This window comes from Megalops cyprinoides, chromosome 7 (genome assembly GCF_013368585.1).
Source record: "Megalops cyprinoides isolate fMegCyp1 chromosome 7, fMegCyp1.pri, whole genome shotgun sequence".
Classification (NCBI taxonomy): Eukaryota; Metazoa; Chordata; class Actinopteri; order Elopiformes; family Megalopidae; genus Megalops; species Megalops cyprinoides.
In genome coordinates, this window is record NC_050589.1 from 21,342,144 (window position 1) to 21,360,825 (window position 18,682).

Sequence of the window (18,682 nt, forward strand, 5' to 3'; positions counted from 1 at the left end):
CCACGGTGGTCATCAACTGGCCTGTTTTTCTAGCAGGGGCGCACCTATGCCATTCAGAAGGAATTAATTCTTTATGTTTGCAGTTTACATGCCATACGGTGTGTTGGAAAAAAAATATATAGCAGGGCGTTTCTCATGGCCACCCTCCCTGTGGCGCTGTTCTCCCACCGTGTAAAGATGACAGGTGTGCAAATCAGATCCGTGGAAGGAGCGAGGTTGGAGCCGACGCTGGAGAAAATTCGCTCAAGGCAGAAGTTTATGGCGTCAGTTATTTTTCGTAAGTGCTGCTGCTTGACCAGTTCTGCTATTCGTTTTATAATGGTTAGGGTTAGAATTATGGGTGGCGAATCAACCGTAAGCCGATTTGACGATCTTGAGTGCCGAAAATTCAACACTGGAGTAATCAAATCGTTGAAGCGTTCCACCGATAGCAGGCTTGGACATCGATACTAGCCAATGAATAATTGGGAATTACAGGGACAACAATAGTCAACTGCCAATTTAACTGCTGGAATTAGCATAGATTTCGGTGGACTTTTTATATACACAAACACCATAAATTCCTCCTGTGGCTGGAGAAGACCATTTTGCTAGTCTGTAGCACACACATAACTGAAAGACTTTGTCAAGTAGCTGACCTACCTATTTATCTGAAGGAATATTTTAATGTTACAAAATAGGCTACTCTAAATTAGTGCTACTTAGCCATCACAGAAAGTGCTTTTTATTATATATGAATGGAGACACGTGTTCGCTAGCTTGGTAGCGATAAATTGTGCACCATGTGGCCGACTATAAAAGTTACAAGTCCAGGTCAGAGGGAGAGTGGATGTCATGGCTGAAGACGTTGGCCAGGGTCGGTGCTTACAGCCAGCAAATCCCCGGCATTAACGTCACGCACAATAGTACAATTCGATGACGCACACCATATCCCAACAGAAGGCAAAGCATTTAAATGTATCATTGTGTCTTCTGTTTTCCTTTTAAAATTATTCAGAAAATAGACCAAGCAAAGCCTGGCGAAGCAGTAATGTTTTTGGTGTCTCTGTGTCTTAAAAAACTAAATAAAAATAACAAAATACTGGAGTGGGTACTACTTTTTTGTCGGTGTATCTGCCCACCATCTTGCACCTGGAAATTTGTGGATGTATATATCTTCACGTGGGTTTTAAAAAATAATAAGCACTTTCAATGACTGACGCCTAAGTAAATGCAGTTAGTAATCTTACAGATGTAAATGAGATGATGATGGTAAAAATATCCATAAGTTTGAATGCACTGCTCAGTCTTGGAATATTGTCAAGAGGCTAACAAAATGTGTTAAGACTAGCTACTAGAAATAGACTGGAGTGGACTGAAGGTAAAAACGACAGACCCATGCATATCCCGAAAGAAAGGTTTAAGGACATTAAATATCGCTTAGTTTAACTTAAAGACCTATAGTTGAAACCTGTCACTGTTGCTTTACGCTTCTCTTTTAATTTTAGACGATGGTTATGCAGCTCTGACGACGAAAAATGCTAATGTCAGCCACCGTTTTTTAAAAATCAAATTCAGTAAATACGTAAGAGTAAGGGTGGCGATAACAATTTACATGATTGTCGTCCTACAGCGACGTCTACCGATCAAATGCATAAAACGACTGCAGACTGCGGTGCTTAACCTTGAATAGGTGGCACACATAGTGAAACCCAAAACCACTTTAACAACGAGTTTACTCGTACTTGTATGTCTTCAGATTTATGTCATATGTCGCTTTGGGTTAAATCTAGATGAATAGATAAATCTGACGCCATAGACTTGATTCGCATCGGGTGAATTCTCAAACAACCTTTGTTCTTTCTTCCAGAACAAGACAGGCCATGCAAGTGAACTTGAATTGAGCTTGAATACTGTGTAATCCATAAAACCTGCGTGCTGTGCTCTTGCTGTCCACGTCTGTTTTCTTTCAAATATCTATAGTGAAAATGGAACATAGGAAGCGTGGTGATCTGTGAATACAGGCATCTGAAGTTCAAGCAAAAACATCACTTTATGAATCGGGAACGCGCGGTGTTAATTTCCCTATCTGGTGGTTTCGGTTAACTCATTCTGATGCGACTATGACGCTGTAAGGGTCATATGCATTACAACGAATCGAACTGCGCATCTTTTTGAATCACACGAAAGGTGTGAAAAGTTGTGAAAGCGCTCTTTATTTTTATGTTGATATTTCATTTTGCTGAGTCAAGGGGAACTTACAGATTTAGGAATATATATTCACCGTAGCTACACCATGTAATTTCCGTTCTCAAAGAAAGAAGCATACACATTTTAAGGAAAAAAAAATCATATTTACTTAAATTAGCCATTTTACTGGAACGTCTTTGAAACTCATTCACATTTTCATATCCACAACAATAATTTATTCAGTGCATTTTCAACAGTAATTAAATATAATACATCCAGATTGCACACAGCACATGGATGAAGGTAATAGCTGCATAAAAATATTATATATTTGCAAATGAATGTACTGATAAATAAACTGCAATAATCAGAACAATACAGTCATATTAGCCTATAGTTTTATCACTTCAGAGTGAATGTTTGCCTGTATGGGTCTGGAGAAAGGAGGTGAACAATTAGGTAGCAACATGAAGGTAAATGTCAGAACATACCTTATATCAAATCACATACACATTATTTCACCCTTTAAAAACCAACTGTATAAGAAGGAAGCTGGACCTTGCAGCATGTAAAAATACACACAGAAATTAATCTAAAGATTTCAGGCCACCCCAAGGCTTTCAAGCCAAATGACTGGTGAATCTGAGCCATGGTGCAGAACATATCTAGAGACCATGCCAGAGCAATGTGCTAACTTTAACGTGAGTGGATGTGGCAAAGAGGTAAAACAAAATGAAGACAGCTTATACAGATACAGGAACAAACTTTTACATGACTGTGAGAGAATGAGAGAGTGCCTCAAGCAGTTTTGATCCTGACATTTGTGAAAAATGAATTTTAAGGTTGTATTTGGCAGAGACTGTGATTTCCATGGAAAGTGCTTCACACCAAGAGCTAGACTGTAATATCTATTTTACAGTTAAACAACAAAGAAATGTGTTCCTGTGTTACCCTTGTGTCTCTGGGGGAGGGAGAAACCCTGCAGGCCTTGGTGACAAGTAGTTTTGTAGTAACTTTAACCATGGTAGTTGACCACAGAGCAAGGCAAAGGAAGCTCGCTGGCAGAAGCAGAGGCTGAGGCAGAGGAAGCACACTGAAGGTTTGGGATGTGTGAACATGGAGGTAGTCAAGGATGGCGGTACAGAGCTGGGTGGGGTCGACAAGTTTTGGGTGCAATCAGGATTGAGGTGGGTATCGGTCACTTCTGTACCCAAAGACTGACCTTAGATCTGTTTCAGTGTATTTTTGAACAGGATTTCGGTTCTGCTGTAGAGTTGAGCAAACTTATCTAAGAGGGGAGAATGGAATGAACCTGATATGTGAGGGATACTGGGTCAATTTGGGACAATGAGTCTGTTTAAAGATGGCTATGGGCTATAGGTCCTGGTGGAGGTCACTGTGCTCGTCAGAGTTCCTCTCGCCACTCTGTGCTTCATCTTGTTGCCTCTGGGCCACCAGTTTCTGGTAGCGGGCCTGGCGCTGGTAGTCGGGGTCAATGTTGATCCAGTTGTTGGCAACCCACTTGGTTCCTCGGGGTAATATACAGTCTCCATGCAGGGAATACTCATCCAGTTCACCTACCCAGCCTGTGTGTTAGAGCACACAATAACATGGTGGAAATGCATATCTTTAAACCTTTAAACCCTAAGGTCACACTCTAAAAGCAGACTACAGAGTGAATGGATTGCAATTGATTACAAAAGAATGCTTTCTTCTTTACTTTTATTTTATGTGAATCCTCATTTAACCAAGTCAGGTCAACATGGATATAAAATCTCATTTGCAGTAAAACAATTAAGGTTAAGGGATAAAGCGATTGGCCATTTAGAAATGATTACTTTGCCAGATTAAGATGCTAAGATCATGGACTGATAGCCAGTTACACCACTGCTCTTTATATAGAGTAATAAAAGTATAATTTAAAGTACATTGAATCCATACTTAGTTTTAGCATTTTATTTTCAGGTTGTAAACTTATACAGCAGTGTTTCTCAATCCTACTCCTGGAGGCCCACTGTCCTGCATATCTACCCTTGCTGTACCTACCTGATTGAATTCATCAGTGGCACTTTTGATTAGCTGAGCACACCTGATTTAATTAAGCAGCAAGGATAGATAGAAGATATGCAGGACAGTGGACCTCCAGGAGTAGGATTGAGAAACACTTTATACAGGACTCTGCTCTCCATGTCTGCATTAAGGCATTGGTTTCTCTGTGAAAGATTGCCACCTTCTGGCCATCCAACACTACTGTCAGCAGCCTGGATTTTATAAGGGGCCTCCTATCTATGCCGGAAAGAGGTTCTATTGATTCCATGTAGTGTTAAATTGTTTAGTGTTTATGCTTCTTTGCAGAGCATCCATAAAATACTTTCCACCGGCTTCTATATAAAGATCACATTACATTGTATATTTCACAGTTAAAGGATAAGGATACACACATACACATAAGCATCCATTTTGTAATTTGAAATTTGAAATTTGAAATTTATTGAGTCTGGAACAGGGAGACAGCAAGTTGTATAATCAAAGCCTACATGCTGTCTCTTTCCCCCAGTCCTCATTACTCTAGTTTTCTGTACCTTTGCCATCAGAGAGGTGGTTGTACCAGAAAATCGCAGTTCCTTGTGTTGGTTTGACTCTCAAGTTTCCCTTGTCACAGTTCTTGCGGGTGTCAAGAAGATCAACATCATTCTGGATCAGAGCCTGAGGAAATCATAAAGAGATGAAAGAATGACTGTACCTTCAGCATATTAGGCTAGTTGACAATGTATTTCTGAATCAGATCAGGAGTTAACCAAGATAAAGCTCTCAGTCCGTCCTTCTTTAGCTGTGACTACACACACCTCTTCCTCATAAGTCCTGTTGTCAGCTACAGGAAAGGTGGTCTCCCCGCCCTCCTCCACAGAGTTCAGGTAAAACAGCACTGTGATGTACCTGGAGCATGGACAACATAGGTGCTTAGCACAGCACACACTCAGTACACCCAGGAAAACATCCTATTACTTACTTAATTACATAGACACAAATACACACATTCACAAATTATTATTACTGTTATAAGATTCATGTAGATAAGAATTTATATACAATTAAAGCATAAAGGTTGGTGGATGGCTGTTGACACATCATTTAGACATCATAAACAGGGAAAAAGGTGAGAGATGGGGTAGAGCAGCTGATGCAGAAAGGAAGTGGTATGCGGGATTTTTATCATTGTGGACAGGACCACAATTGTCTTGGTTTGTACCCCCCCCTCCCCCAACATACGCACGCACGCACACATGCACACAGAGTGAGAGCAGTAACTTCCAGAGTGTAAAGCAGGCACTCTGTTTTCCCTAGGATCCTCCTGTATTAGTAATGAGTGGTTGAGTGCACAGCTGACACAAGCTGGAATCCAGGAATCAGAGTGGATTCACCGAGCTTGGTTATATACATAACATATGTCACAGATAATACATAATACATGTAATGTCAGTAGTGGTAGATTCTGTTTTGTAAATACATAACTAATATTTAAAATTAGGCATTTAATAAATGAATGATAGTGTTTTCATAACTTCAATATGAAGTCATTTCTGGCACATTGTCACTTCAGTAGTACCTCCAGAATGATAAAATAGCTGCGTATTATATTAGGTCATCAAACTTATCCCATAAAATTCACAAAACAATTTGGTCTATTAATTTGCACATTAATATAGCAGCAATCACTGACCTTATATTACAGCAATAAAAAGTATCTCAAGACATATTAACGAATTTCTGGCAGCTACCACCTAGACCCCATAAAACACAAAGAGCCATTGTGTTTCAGCCAAGTTATGTAAAAGAGACATTTTATTTTCTTCAATAAACTCATGGTAAGGTGTCAGATGTTACTGCTCTTTACCTGAACTCTACAGGACTAACTCTGGTAGAGTTAGGATACTCCACCAGTTCCCTGATACAGTATACTGGCAGGTACATTCTGGTACAGTTCTTGAGTTTTGTTCTATTGCACATAACACACTTTAGCCCACAACCACATATACATTGTACACATTTTAACAACATACACAGTCACACACAAAAAATAATGACACAAAAGCTTTAAGACATCATGTGCAATAACATCCAAAATAAAACAGAGAGTCATGCACAAGCACATAGATATGCATTCAAGGCCCCCACCACACCAATGTGGTCAAAGGTAGATGCAGTCATGCAGAACAGGGATGCAGACACACAGCCACACACCCAGACATGGCTGGACCTAGGCGCACGCAATCCGGTAAGCTCTCTCACCGACAGGATGTCTCAAACGGGGTGGAGATGTTGGCTGCCAGGCGGCTGTGGGTGCAGGCGGTCTCGGGGTGGACTGCGCCGCTGTCATAGTGGGCGTAGTGGTGGCCCCCTTGCTCGTATCGCACAACCTGCAGCGGTTCACTCAGTTCCACCAGCAGGGGGGGCAGCTGGGTCAGTCGAATCACTCTGGGATGAAAGAGGAGAAGGAGAGAGAGGATGAGTGAATGAAAATGCAGGTGAGGCAGAGAAAGACTAAGAGATAAAAAAAGAAGTGGAACAGAAGATTGAATCAGACTCTGGCCTGGTCCTCCCAACTAAATGCACATTAACTCTGGTTTCCACCATATTAACAGACCTAATGGGCATGAGTCTAAACCATATCCCATTTTATAATCAAATTAGAGGCAGCTTCTCAGAATTCAGCATTTCTCTTCTTGTCCAGAGAAGCTGCAGAGTGCCCATCTGCATTACCATTCAATATTCATGTTTGTAGAAGGGGATTACATAAGTGACTGGGTCCCCTTTTATGTAAAAGATCTATATGCCACCCCAATGAGAATGATTTGGAAAAGGCTCTGTGGAAATCTCTAGACGTCCTGAAAGTGTGCATGGTGTCACTTCATCCTTATCATCTGTTCATGATTCTGAAGATGTCAAGCGAATGGATTATGACACTGTTGGAGAGGGTCACTGTGGTCAGAGTGAGAGCCTTATGAAACATAATGGGATATTGGGGGTTCCGTGTGAAGACAGAAAACCATTTCTTTGAAAACTAAAAAAAAGATTATCAATCCATTAATGTTGGATTTATTATTGTATTATTTATTATTGTAACACTTTTGTATACAGTTATGGTATGGTATGGTTATGGTAACTTCATTATATACTTTTGTGTACCATTACTTTATAAGTCACACTGCTCTGGTGTCTGCCAAATGACAAAATTTTATTAGAAGGTATTCATATTCTATTAGGTGTAAAAACGTTAAAGGAAACACTGCAGGCTTAGGGTGTTATGCTCTGGTGTATAAAGTACTACAGCAAATCCATTTCCTCTGCCTTTCACAGGTTGACCGTTGGGCCCTGGGTGGGCTGCTTTACAGTATGCACTGGTGTGTGGTAGAATGCCCTCTGATGCAGCTGACTGCAAGACATTGACAGAGCACATCACCTCCCCCTCCCAGGTATTCATCTCCTAGCATTGTAGTATCATCTGGCTGTCTTTGTAAGATCGTAAGGTTTAGAGTAGCGATAGAGTATGGCGTAGTGGTAGGGAGCAGGGCTCATAACTGAAAGATTGCTGGATCAATTTCCTTCTGGGGTACTGCTGTTGTGTACCCTTGGGCAAGGTCGTTAACCCACAATTGCCTCAGTAAATATCCAGGTGTATAAATGGATAAAATTGTAAGTCGCTCTGGATAAGAGCTTCTGCTAGATGACAATAATGTAATTATCCCAGTTGTCCTTGACCTAGAGAAATAGATTTCAGAAAAGTCTTTAAACTGCAAGCATTGTGGATCTGACCAAAGGGCCATTGACTTCCCCTCACAAGATACACAGACAGGAGGCGGCTGGAGGACTGGGCAGATGCGAGTGGGATTGAAAGGAGGAGAGATCCCCACCTCTTCCTGAGGGCCCGCAGCACATGGTGTGCCCCTTCACCCTGGTACAGCCAGGTGTGCCTGCTGTTCCGCACTGGCTGGCTCCTTTTCCCCCCCAGCTGTGGAGAGAAGCGCCACAGTGCCTTGCTGCTCAGGCGCTTGAACTCTCCGAGGCTCAGAAGGCCTACAGGTAAACAGGCAGGCAGGCAGGCAGACAGGCAGATAGGGAGAGAAGAGAGAATCAGTCATGCCCTCAGATACCTATGTCAAACACTTTAACACAGACGTGCACATGTGTCCGAGTAAAAACGGAAGGACATAGACAGCCAGAGAAAGAGAGGGGAGGGAACAAGTCTGGTAGTCAAACAGGGTTTCTACAATACACAAATACACACACACACAGTGACCAACTAAGGCAGGAGTGGTTCAAGCTTTCTTATACCAATAAGTACTTACCCACCAATGCCTAGGTGTCTATTATAATGTGTCTCTATTCCTTTCTGAGTCTGTCTCCGGCTCTCTTACCTCCACCCTCTCTCTGTTCTCTCCTCCCACTCTCACACACGCACCCCCCCCCCCTCTCCTCAGTGGTGCAGGTCAGAGGTTGGGGGTAGTGGGGTAGCGGCTGGGTGTACTTACTCACGGCTCAGTGCACATCCGGCCGTCTGTGCACTCTTTCCCCTCCGGAACCGGGCCTCAGCAGGCAACCGGGCCGAGACAATAGCTCTGGGGCGCTGGGGAGGGGGTGTGTGTGGGGCATACAGTGGGGTGTGGGGGTGTTGGGAGGGGGTAGTTTAAAGGAAGGGTTGCCCCACATTGAGATTTTAATGAGTGATGCTGGGGCACATCCGCAGCTTTTTGCACGAACCAGGCACGTGACGTCACTGCACTGAGTCACAACGCTATCATCCTTTCCACGCTCACACACTAAGATTGGCGCTAAGAGGGACAGAGGAATCAAGACACCCAAAGTCCCGCTGAGACACAGGCTGAAAGACATACCGGTGAACAGACAGGGTGACAGAAATAATCCTCTTTCTCTCATTAGAGCATGGTCATTGGTCTTACCGTCCCGGTCAGGGTCGGCTTTCAGCCCAGCATAGATCTCCTGCAAGTTCTCCGGGGTAAGCCAGAACCTGTCCCGAGCGCTCGAGTGGGTCAGGATCTGTGGACAACCCAAACCAGAGACCCAAAGCATGAGGGTGGTGGTGTGGAGACACATTTAAAGATCTGGGATTGTCAATAGAGGGCTGAAGGCTCCAAGTCCTAGGGAGGACAATGATGTGGACCCCATGGCACCTCATGTGATCTGCTCAACAGTGTGCAACTTTTGAATGAAAATCCCTCTGGATGAAGGTGTATGATGAGAGAATATCAATGTATTTTCTTACCCAATCCCACATCATCCAACCAGAAAATTAACGCAACAATGCCATGCAAGATTCAGTTCTACCAACTGACATATCTCTCTAGCCCTCCTCAACCTTTTCTCCAGACTCCTTTCCCCTGCCTCTCTGCCTTTTGTTTAGATTGAGCTCTGCATCTCTGCACCTGCCCTCCACCATTTCCCCTCCACACTGCACCCAGGTGGCACCCTAAACAACCCACCCCTGGGTTGCTCATATGCACACCTCCTGAAGTTGTAGCTGTCCATCCTGGTTGAGGTCCAGCAGGTTGAAGACTTCCTCGGGACTGAGGTCCAGCAGATCAGCAGTTTCTTCTTGGCTGTCGGGGACCGAGACCTGGCTCTCTGTAAGGCCCTTCAGCCGAGCCAGCTGCACCACCAGTCGGCACTCCTCCTCCGACAAGAAGTCTGGGATCTCTGCCATGAGCACAAGGGGTATGCTGTTGGTGTTGCTGCCCCATCCATATTGCCATTTCTTTCTTCTTTCTTTCTGATTGCTGGCAGTGGAATAAAGACAGACTTGGAAGTGCCAGTGTAAAAAGTAAAAAAGACTGAAATACGTTTAGACCTGGTCATGAAGCCTTTTGCTAACAGAATCTATTTAGATTCATATGCAAATCTTAAAATCAGTTTCACACAAGTGACTGTCATCACTGTCAGTGAGGAACATGTAAGGGCATACAGGCTGGACTGAGGGTTTCCTAAAACCAGATTTGAGGTCATGTTTTAAGTACAGTTTGTAACTATATAAGCATATTGTGGCATAAATGCAATCACAATGCACAGTATTCTGTAAACATTATGTGTATGCTGTTATAAAAATGTACCCATTTTCAATGATAGAGTTGATGTAAATATACATTCCAATAATGCATTTTTTAACCAAATATGACCTGTTACCCAATACTGTGTGTATACAGAAGTCTTAAGTGGTTGGGGATGTGGAGGTAATGAAGCCCCCCGGAGAGCCCATTCACTCTGCTAATGAGCCCAGTGGCGTGAATGTGTCACAGGAGGGGTGAGAACTGAGCTCCATTGTCTTCTTGGGTGGGAGGCACTTGTCGCACTTATATTTGTTAGTACTACCATTTCTGTTATTTATTTTCAGTCCCTTTCACTTGCAAAAAAATCTCCCAGCCCTTTTACCTTTCATGGGAGAACAAAGTCCCTCACCCCCCCCCCATCTCCACCCTACCTATGACAAATAATATGCCACTCCTGGCATCTGAGCATGTCCCTTCAGATACTCAACACAACGCCTCTCCAAGCACACAACAGTCAATTTTAGAATCCTGTACTCACATTTGTCTTCATTAAACCGGAGTATTAATTAACCAACCCCCAACCCCACAAACATATCCACAATTAACATGTTTTTCTTTCTCCGCTGTTTTTTGTTGCTTGATGTATTGGTGTGTAGTTACTGTACCAACACTGCTCGCTGAATGTAGATTGGATGAATGGTATTACCCCCCTCCCTGCTGGTTCCTGGACACAGTGTGCCACAGCTCCAGGAATTGCTAGACAGAGCAAAAAGGAAGTGACCTGCTTGTCTGGGCTAAAAGGTCACAGGGGCACAGTGGGGAAAAAAATAACACCCTCCACCCCCCCCACAGGCAGTGAACACAACCACACACTGGCATTAGTACAGTACAGCTATTCAGCTAGCACCCTCTAATTTCTGGCCTACTCTACACGTTCTCTGGTGCTCTCTGTAAAGCACTTGTTGAAGCTGTGTCGCAGAGAGAGCTGCGTTAAATGAAATTTACTGATGCCATGCTGGGCATACCATAACCATACTGGGGCAATTTGTGTCTTTTGGGTCATGTGAATATAGAACTGAGCTTATAACCAAATGATTATATCAGTTCAAATCCTCAAAGTATGAATTGCTTCAGTAAATGTCTCACTGCAAAGGTAAATGTTTTTTTTTTAATCATAAGTATTTTTTGATAATGGCGTCTGCTAAATTATTTTAAAAAATGAATTACAGATATGGATAAAAGAGTTTTTTGCTTTAGTTTGACACATATTTATGTTTATCCAATAGTGTCAATATTGACATTACCCCAGTAAATAATGATAATAATTATTATTATTGTTAATTATTTGCTATTACTGTTATTGAGGTTCACATTAGAGCTTAGCCACAATAAAACAGATATGGCATCATTTAACAGCTTGTTCTTGGCAGTGGAAATCACAGGAAATTGCAAACAAGACATCCATTATCAAAGGATCCAGAAATGTTTTGTTATGACTTAAAAGCTTCAATTTTAAGAAGCTGTACTTCTTAATCCACTGAGTCTACCTCCAGAACAGTAATTGGCTCCAAGTGGAGTGAGGGAGATGAAAGAAAGGAGGAAAGAAAAGAGATGCGTGATGGGGAAGGGACGGCGCTTTTGGGCTCCAGCAGCGAGGCGGAAGAGACGGCGTGTCAGGCCGACAGAGGGTCATTAACATCCTGTGCCCACTCTCTCTCACACACACACACACACACACACACACACTCAACCAATGGGCTGAAAGACGGCGTCTTTCCCCTGACCCAACCCCTCTGTCCCCCTCCCCACCCCAAAATGTCCCCTATTGTTCAACTACCCAGCATGTAAATGTGGTCCCACCCAAAAGAGAGGGACAGCATCTGGGCCTGTATAAATGCACCTAGCCAGGCTGTGCCCCCTCACACTGCCCCACCGAGCTCTACGACCCTGGGACAGACGCACACGTATCCAGACCGGCTCCATCCACCCAAGGACAAATCGCGGTCCTCCCTGCCTCTCGCACCACTTCTGCATCTGCGGCTGACTGGACGATGCCCATCCTCACAGTACTGTCTCCCCAAAGCCCCAGGCTCTTATCTACACTTCAGCTGCTGCTCCTGTCACTTCGCATTGCGCCAGGCCTGGGGCTGGGCCTGGGCCTGGGGACAAATGGTGGACAGTGGGAGCTTAGGAGCTCCTCTCGTTGCCTTCCCATTCCTCCGAGCATGGCCCTGTGCCACGACATCGGCTATAGCACCATGCGGATGCCCAACCTGCTGGGACACGAGTCCCCGGGAGAAGCCGTGCAGCAGTCGGCCAGCTGGCTGCCGCTGCTGGCCCGGGAGTGCCACCCCGATGCCCGAATCTTCCTCTGCTCGCTCTTTGCACCGATCTGTTTGGACAGGTAAGGGAAAAACACAAAGACGCTTCTGTCCGTGGTCGTGGCTCAAATCTCGACAACATGGAATTCAGTTCTGTTAAGAAATTATAATTACCGGTTCAAGTAATTGTAACTGTCTGGTTTGTATTCTGAGGAGTTGGATTTGAGCAGTGTGAACAGAATTTAGATCAACTTCAAAATGAATTGAGAGCTGGAAAAAAAGGAAAACTAACCTCTAAACAAAATTTCTGTGTTCACCAACATGGCTTCTATCAGAAGGGAATTTTGTGTAAAAGGTCTTGGTCTCATTTCTTCAAGAATTATACACATTCTCAGGTCTAGACTAAATACTCTACTTCAGAATGGTTGTGAAGATCAGCTTAACCAATTAACTCAAAGCAGTAACTAATGCTAGATATTTCATTTAATTGGGGATTTTTTATTTTATTGCTGGGAATATTTCCTTTTTACTGTAGCTGTGTGACAGACACCAAGAGCTGGGTCTTTCCTGTATGCTGTCTTGTCACTGACAGGAAAATCAATATGGATGTGGATTTGTAATTATTTCAGTGATTTATGCTTGTGGCATAATAACCCATGCTGTTTCATTCTCAATTGCTTGAGCACTGTGATTTGACAGGTTGTTGAGCTCAGTTTTCAAACCATGGTAGACTGAAACCACTGACACATCTTTGCCTAAGTGCATCCTCTTTTTCAGTGACAGACAGGATGTCATTTGCTTATATTATTATGGATTGATTCAGATGTTCATGCAGGGAATTTAAAGGGTTTTGGCATCAACTGACAAATATAACTTTGTGATTGTTTCTGGAATCATTTTTTAACTCTTCACTGTGCATGCTTTTGGGTTCAAAACCTTAGGAATGTTTTAATGAATACTTTAATGAATATTTTAGGAATATGTTACTGAAAGCAGGGCTCAGTGTTCTGTGTATCACAAAGACATTAACACACTACCTGATCAATCAGTCAAATTCCTTCTGATCCTCTGATCCTTGTCAAACCATGGGGATGAGAGTTGAATAGAGCTAAATACCTTAGGAGCACTTATGCAAATCCAGCCCCACTGATCAGGAACAGTTGTCATCTCCTGAGCCACCCAGCCATCAAAGCAAAGGCCTTCCTTTTGAGTTGTAGCTATGCTTTCACACCTCTTTAAAATGTACGTTATCAGATCGGGCGGTGTCTTTGCCCTCTTTCCCTTGAAACTCAGCCCCTGACGACCTATTCCTTTAATCCATTCATTGACAACTTCCTCCCTCTTTTCTCTCTCCCTCTCGCTGTCCCCCACCCCCCACCTCTTTCCCCACTCAGGTTCATCTCGCCCTGCCGCAGTCTGTGCGAGTCGGTGCGGGACAGCTGCGCCCCTATCATGGCCTGCTATGGATACCCCTGGCCTGCCATCCTCAACTGTAACCAGTTCCCCGCTGACCATCTCATGTGCATCTCCTCTGTCACCAACAACACTGCCTCAAACTCCGGTGGCCGCAAGGGTGAGTTCAAGCTCCTAGATGTTACCCACATAACGCAAATGCGGAGCTCACACTGAACAGGTTCCATTTCCATCCATTTGCCTCTAAGTGGCTCATAACAGCTTCTTTATTTACTCAAAAACTCATGCGCACACAAGAAGGCCTTGGACTAACTAAATGTGGCTCTTTTCCTGCAAGTGCCCATCCAGAATCCACCCACCTCACACTCCCAGCGTTTTCAAGGGTTTTACACAATGCAGGATCTTTTACACTGCACATAACTCAAAACAGCAGCATGTTCCACAGCCTGTTATCACCTGTGTCTTATCATGAAAACAACATATCAAGGTTTTATGACCTTAAGATGGGTCACAATTCACATTTATTGAGTACTTGATAATTCAAGCCATTAGAGCCTTTGAGGTAAGTATTATTCTAGGTTTTTGTAGGTGTCAACTGCTTGTGTCTTTCACTGAAGACCAGTACAAAACAAATCTTCATCTCACTTATGTATTGATGGAAAAATACAATTTTATCCAGATTAAATGGATGATTCCCACCAATTATATCATTTGAAAATCTGATATTCCAAGCACCTCGGTTTGCTGTGTACAGCAAGAGGAGAAATACTAAAGTTTAGGTCAGTTTAAATGATTCAGGTGTTGTGGGCTGAATACTGCATCATATATCATAACTGAATTCTGTATCATATTCAGTGACAGTCTCTGAAATACCGACTGTTATGGTTGCCCACAAGGCTGTGTTATGTCTTCTCTTCCATGTCCTAGTGATTGTAGATACTGCCATACCTGTGTCTGATTTAAATTCATAGACAACAACTTTTTACTCTCCCAACTCAAACACAATCCTGGAATAGCTAGAAGTAAATTCATGATTTAGTGCAATATATTGTATCCCGAGTTTAGTTTGAGTCGAACTAAAGAAATCCATACAGACTTGCATACCTACCAATATATATGATCAGAAGATTGAACATATTAACTAGCATCCTTACTGATTAAGTCTAAAAAATGGTTAACAACAGATTACAGCATATAATTTGCTGAACTTGGTATAAATACAAACATTTCACAAAACACTTACTGACAACAAGTTAACATTTTATATATATATATATATATTTTATATGGCAAGTTCCATTCTTTGAGCTCAGAAAACAAAAAAACTTAAAGGTCTGCCCCATTCACCAGTTCTTTGAAGCACTTCGGGTTCTAATACGTTGTGCTTGGATCAAGTATATGCTACAGCATGGACAGTTACATGTTCTGAATGGCTGCGTTTAACTTATGTATGTAGTTAAGCAGTAATAAGCTAAAACACAGAATCATGGGCTCTATTGGATATGTCTGCTGTGTTTTAATGGTTCTGACCGGCTGTGTGTTTGCTTCAGCTGTACCTCGGGCTAGCTGCCGAGACTGTGAGCTGGAGGAGGCTGCCTCTGCCAAGGACGTGTTGGACACCTTCTGTAGGAATGACTTTGGTAAGCAGCTCTATTTGCCCTCTCTAAACCTTCACTTCTCCTCTGCCTCTCACTTCCTTGCCATCCTTCTCCTTTCCTCTTCCTGTTCGCTCCTCTCCAGCTATGTGATTATCACTCTTGCTTTCTTTTAAGTGAAACTAAATCTCACTTCTATTTGCTAGTGAAACTGTACCTACGTTTCTGTGGAGACCCTGCATCCCTTTCTCCTACAATGGCAAATATCTCTCCCCTTTTCACTGGCAGAACCGCACCAATCCCTCTTCCAGTGGAAAAACTGTATTTCTCCCTTTTTCAGTGGTGAAACTGCGGCTCTCACAGCTGAACTCCAGCAGCATCAGTCTGGCCCAGTTTTCTCTGGCCTCCAGGGTGGAGGTTCTGAAGCACGGCCCACTGCTTGGAGGCCAGATCCGGGCACGCCTGCAGCTTTGGCTGGACCGAGACGCCACCTGCGTGCGCAACATGACGCGGCGCCAGCCTCGCGGCGGCACCTTCCTGGTGACAGGCAACGTGCAGGGCGAGCGCCTGGTGGTCAACAAGGCCTACAGCTGGAACAAGCGTGACCGCAACCTAATGACTGCTGCCCGCAAGTGGAAGCGGCACAGGTGCCGAGGGTAGAAGTGGAGAAAGGGGCTGGGACTGGGAAAAGAGGGGTAGGACTGGGCTGGAACTGCACTGGGAGACCTTTGGGTAGACTGCACTGGCTTTTCTCTCACTGGTCAGATATGTGGTGCAAACATACTGTCACGGATGGAGAAAAATGCCCTACCTTTGAACATCCACCACTAATTTTGCCGTTAACAGTAAAATACAGACTCCACCTGTTACTCTATGTACTTGAGCAGACATGCAATATCAAAACAGACCCAAAAGGACAGTCAAATAGAGCAGACATGCAATATCAAAACAGACCCAAAAGAACAGTCAAATAGGAGACATTTCCAGCCATGTCAAGTATGTACAAATACAGCGTTGGCAACTTCAGTATCTTATACAGTGCATGGTCCACAAACACAGATAATGTTGGTCTTTTCTTTTGTATGTTATGTAAATCGTATAAAAAGTCATATCTTATTCAAAATGAAAATATTAAAAGTCAGAACAAAAGAACAAAAAACTGTTGAAAATTGAAAGTGCTTTGAAATCCTTTAAAGCCGCTATATACATGCAACACATTATTGTGTAATTTACTATATGTCAATATATATGAATATTACTGATCTATATTTGTAAGAAAGAAACTGAAATGAAAATAACCTTCTAATGTATTTTGTGAATGTGTTTTTTCCCCTTTGACCTGGACTATTCCACACATACTCTGACTACTGTGCTTAGTTCACAGGGCTGAAACTCACCCATAGCCATAAACCTATCTACCAAGCTGTGTCAAAACTACATTGTGAATCCAGCAAATACAACCTCCCAGGGGTGTTTTGTTCATCCTGGGATACGGACAAACAGATAAGATATTGCACATTGTGATAGGCTTTTCTTGCTAGTCTGCAGATATAATTATTAATGAAGACGAGGGGAGAGATGAACTTCACAGTTCCACCTAGTATCTCACCAAAAAGCAAGGGCTTCAGACTCAGGGTCCGCATCTCATGGACTCTGCCATCCACCAGCGAAACTTTCTGGACATGTCCTACCTACAAATGAACAGAGACATTTCAGTGTGGTTCAGGAATGAGTTAGAGCATTCAGAGGTTATGTTGTATATCTGAGTTTTTTTGAAGAACACGTCAGAAATGTCCTAAAAATAACCCAAACATATTCTAACTTACGACTTAAAATAGTGGTTGAAAAGAACTCCTCAGCTATTTGTGACAGCTCTCCGCCTTACCCGAATCCCTTCAATGCGTGGAAGGTGGACCATCACGTGGGACCCAAGGTCAGGAGACCGATCGCGGTCAGGAAAAGCACGGCGAGTGCTGCTCTCCCTGGTTATCGTTGGCTCTCCGCTGGAAGTACCTATTTCTCCTGGACCAGTGTTATAGTGCACGTAGAGAAGCAGGGCAATGACGTTGATAATGTAAACATGAAAAAAGACCATCACCACCACGAAGTAGGTGCGTGAGCACACGCTGCCTTTCTGCAGATGCACTCGCGCTTGTCGTGGAAGTGAAGGGATAGTGGAGGACACAGTGTCCGGGATGCATTCCTGAGATTCCATAGTATTCACCTAAATATGTAACTTGCTAATGAACTGTGTTAGCTAGTCCAGTCGATTGCCTAACGTTAGTTTTCTACCAAAGACGGTGGCGTTAAACCTGTGCGAACACCCTTGCTAGTTTTCAAGCTAACCGCTCAGTAAACGCTAACATATGTGCAATAACAGAGCTAGCTAACGTTAACTTGCAAACTTTCCACCTCGTTAGGTAGCGTTATATTAAATTCGACAGTGCTGTTACGTTGACGTTACACTTAGAACGTGCCTGGCACTTATTTATCCTTAGTTAGCTAATGTTAGCTGTCGAATAAAATTATTTTCATAGTCTGATAGCTAATTAGCAAAACAGAATCTTCATGGCATTGGATAACTAGCTAGCTAGTCAGTGGCACAAAATAGCTTAATTCAAACAAAGTGCCTCTTGATGACACACATAGCTAGCTACGTTGGCCTTTAAAGTAACGTTAACTAGCTAGCTGCCTATCTTGCTACAACCACTTATCGGGGTAGCTAGCAAGCCATCTCCAAAAATCCCAACATCTAAGCGTCCCAATCATCTTATCTGTTTACTAGTAAATCGGCGTTTCCTTCGATGGTCGTCTTATGTGGTCAAAATGAAGCGACAATCCGTTTATCCCGTTACTTTGTACATAGTCACACTCTCTTACCACTGACAACGGAATTCGTGCGCAATAAATAGGGAGAAAGACGCCATTGCCCTGACAACTACACAGTTGAGTGTAACCAAGACAATCTCGAATGGTTTTGACAGATTTTAGAACGAGCAAGAGTAATTCCGCCCCCTACCGACGGCCTTCCACGGCTAATGGGCAATTTTGCAATTGATGCATGGTCAATTTTAGGCCATTACACTTTCGCCTTTACGGAAAAAATAAACCATATTTTTCGTAA

General features: G+C 43.2%; 1 protein-coding gene across 2 annotated transcripts; it reads right to left on the reverse strand.

Annotated features, from left to right (window-relative positions):
- Window positions 1-2,484: 2,484 nt before the first annotated feature.
- Window positions 2,485-18,513, reverse strand: LOC118781098 (transmembrane prolyl 4-hydroxylase-like). Of its 2 annotated transcripts, none has more exons than XM_036533977.1 (9): window positions 17,444-18,513; window positions 17,168-17,249; window positions 9,692-9,882; window positions 9,129-9,225; window positions 8,082-8,244; window positions 6,460-6,645; window positions 5,016-5,106; window positions 4,752-4,875; window positions 2,485-3,755 (listed from the first exon to the last, which is right to left on the reverse strand). In XM_036533977.1, the coding sequence occupies exons 1-9, from the start codon at window positions 17,771-17,773 to the stop codon at window positions 3,544-3,546; spliced, it is 1,476 nt and encodes a 491-aa protein (XP_036389870.1). In that variant the 5' UTR covers window positions 17,774-18,513; the 3' UTR covers window positions 2,485-3,543. The 2 variants fall into 2 exon arrangements, with proteins under 2 accessions (XP_036389870.1, XP_036389872.1); XM_036533979.1 differs by having other exon boundaries at window positions 3,673-3,755; window positions 4,778-4,875.
- Window positions 18,514-18,682: the final 169 nt, after the last annotated feature.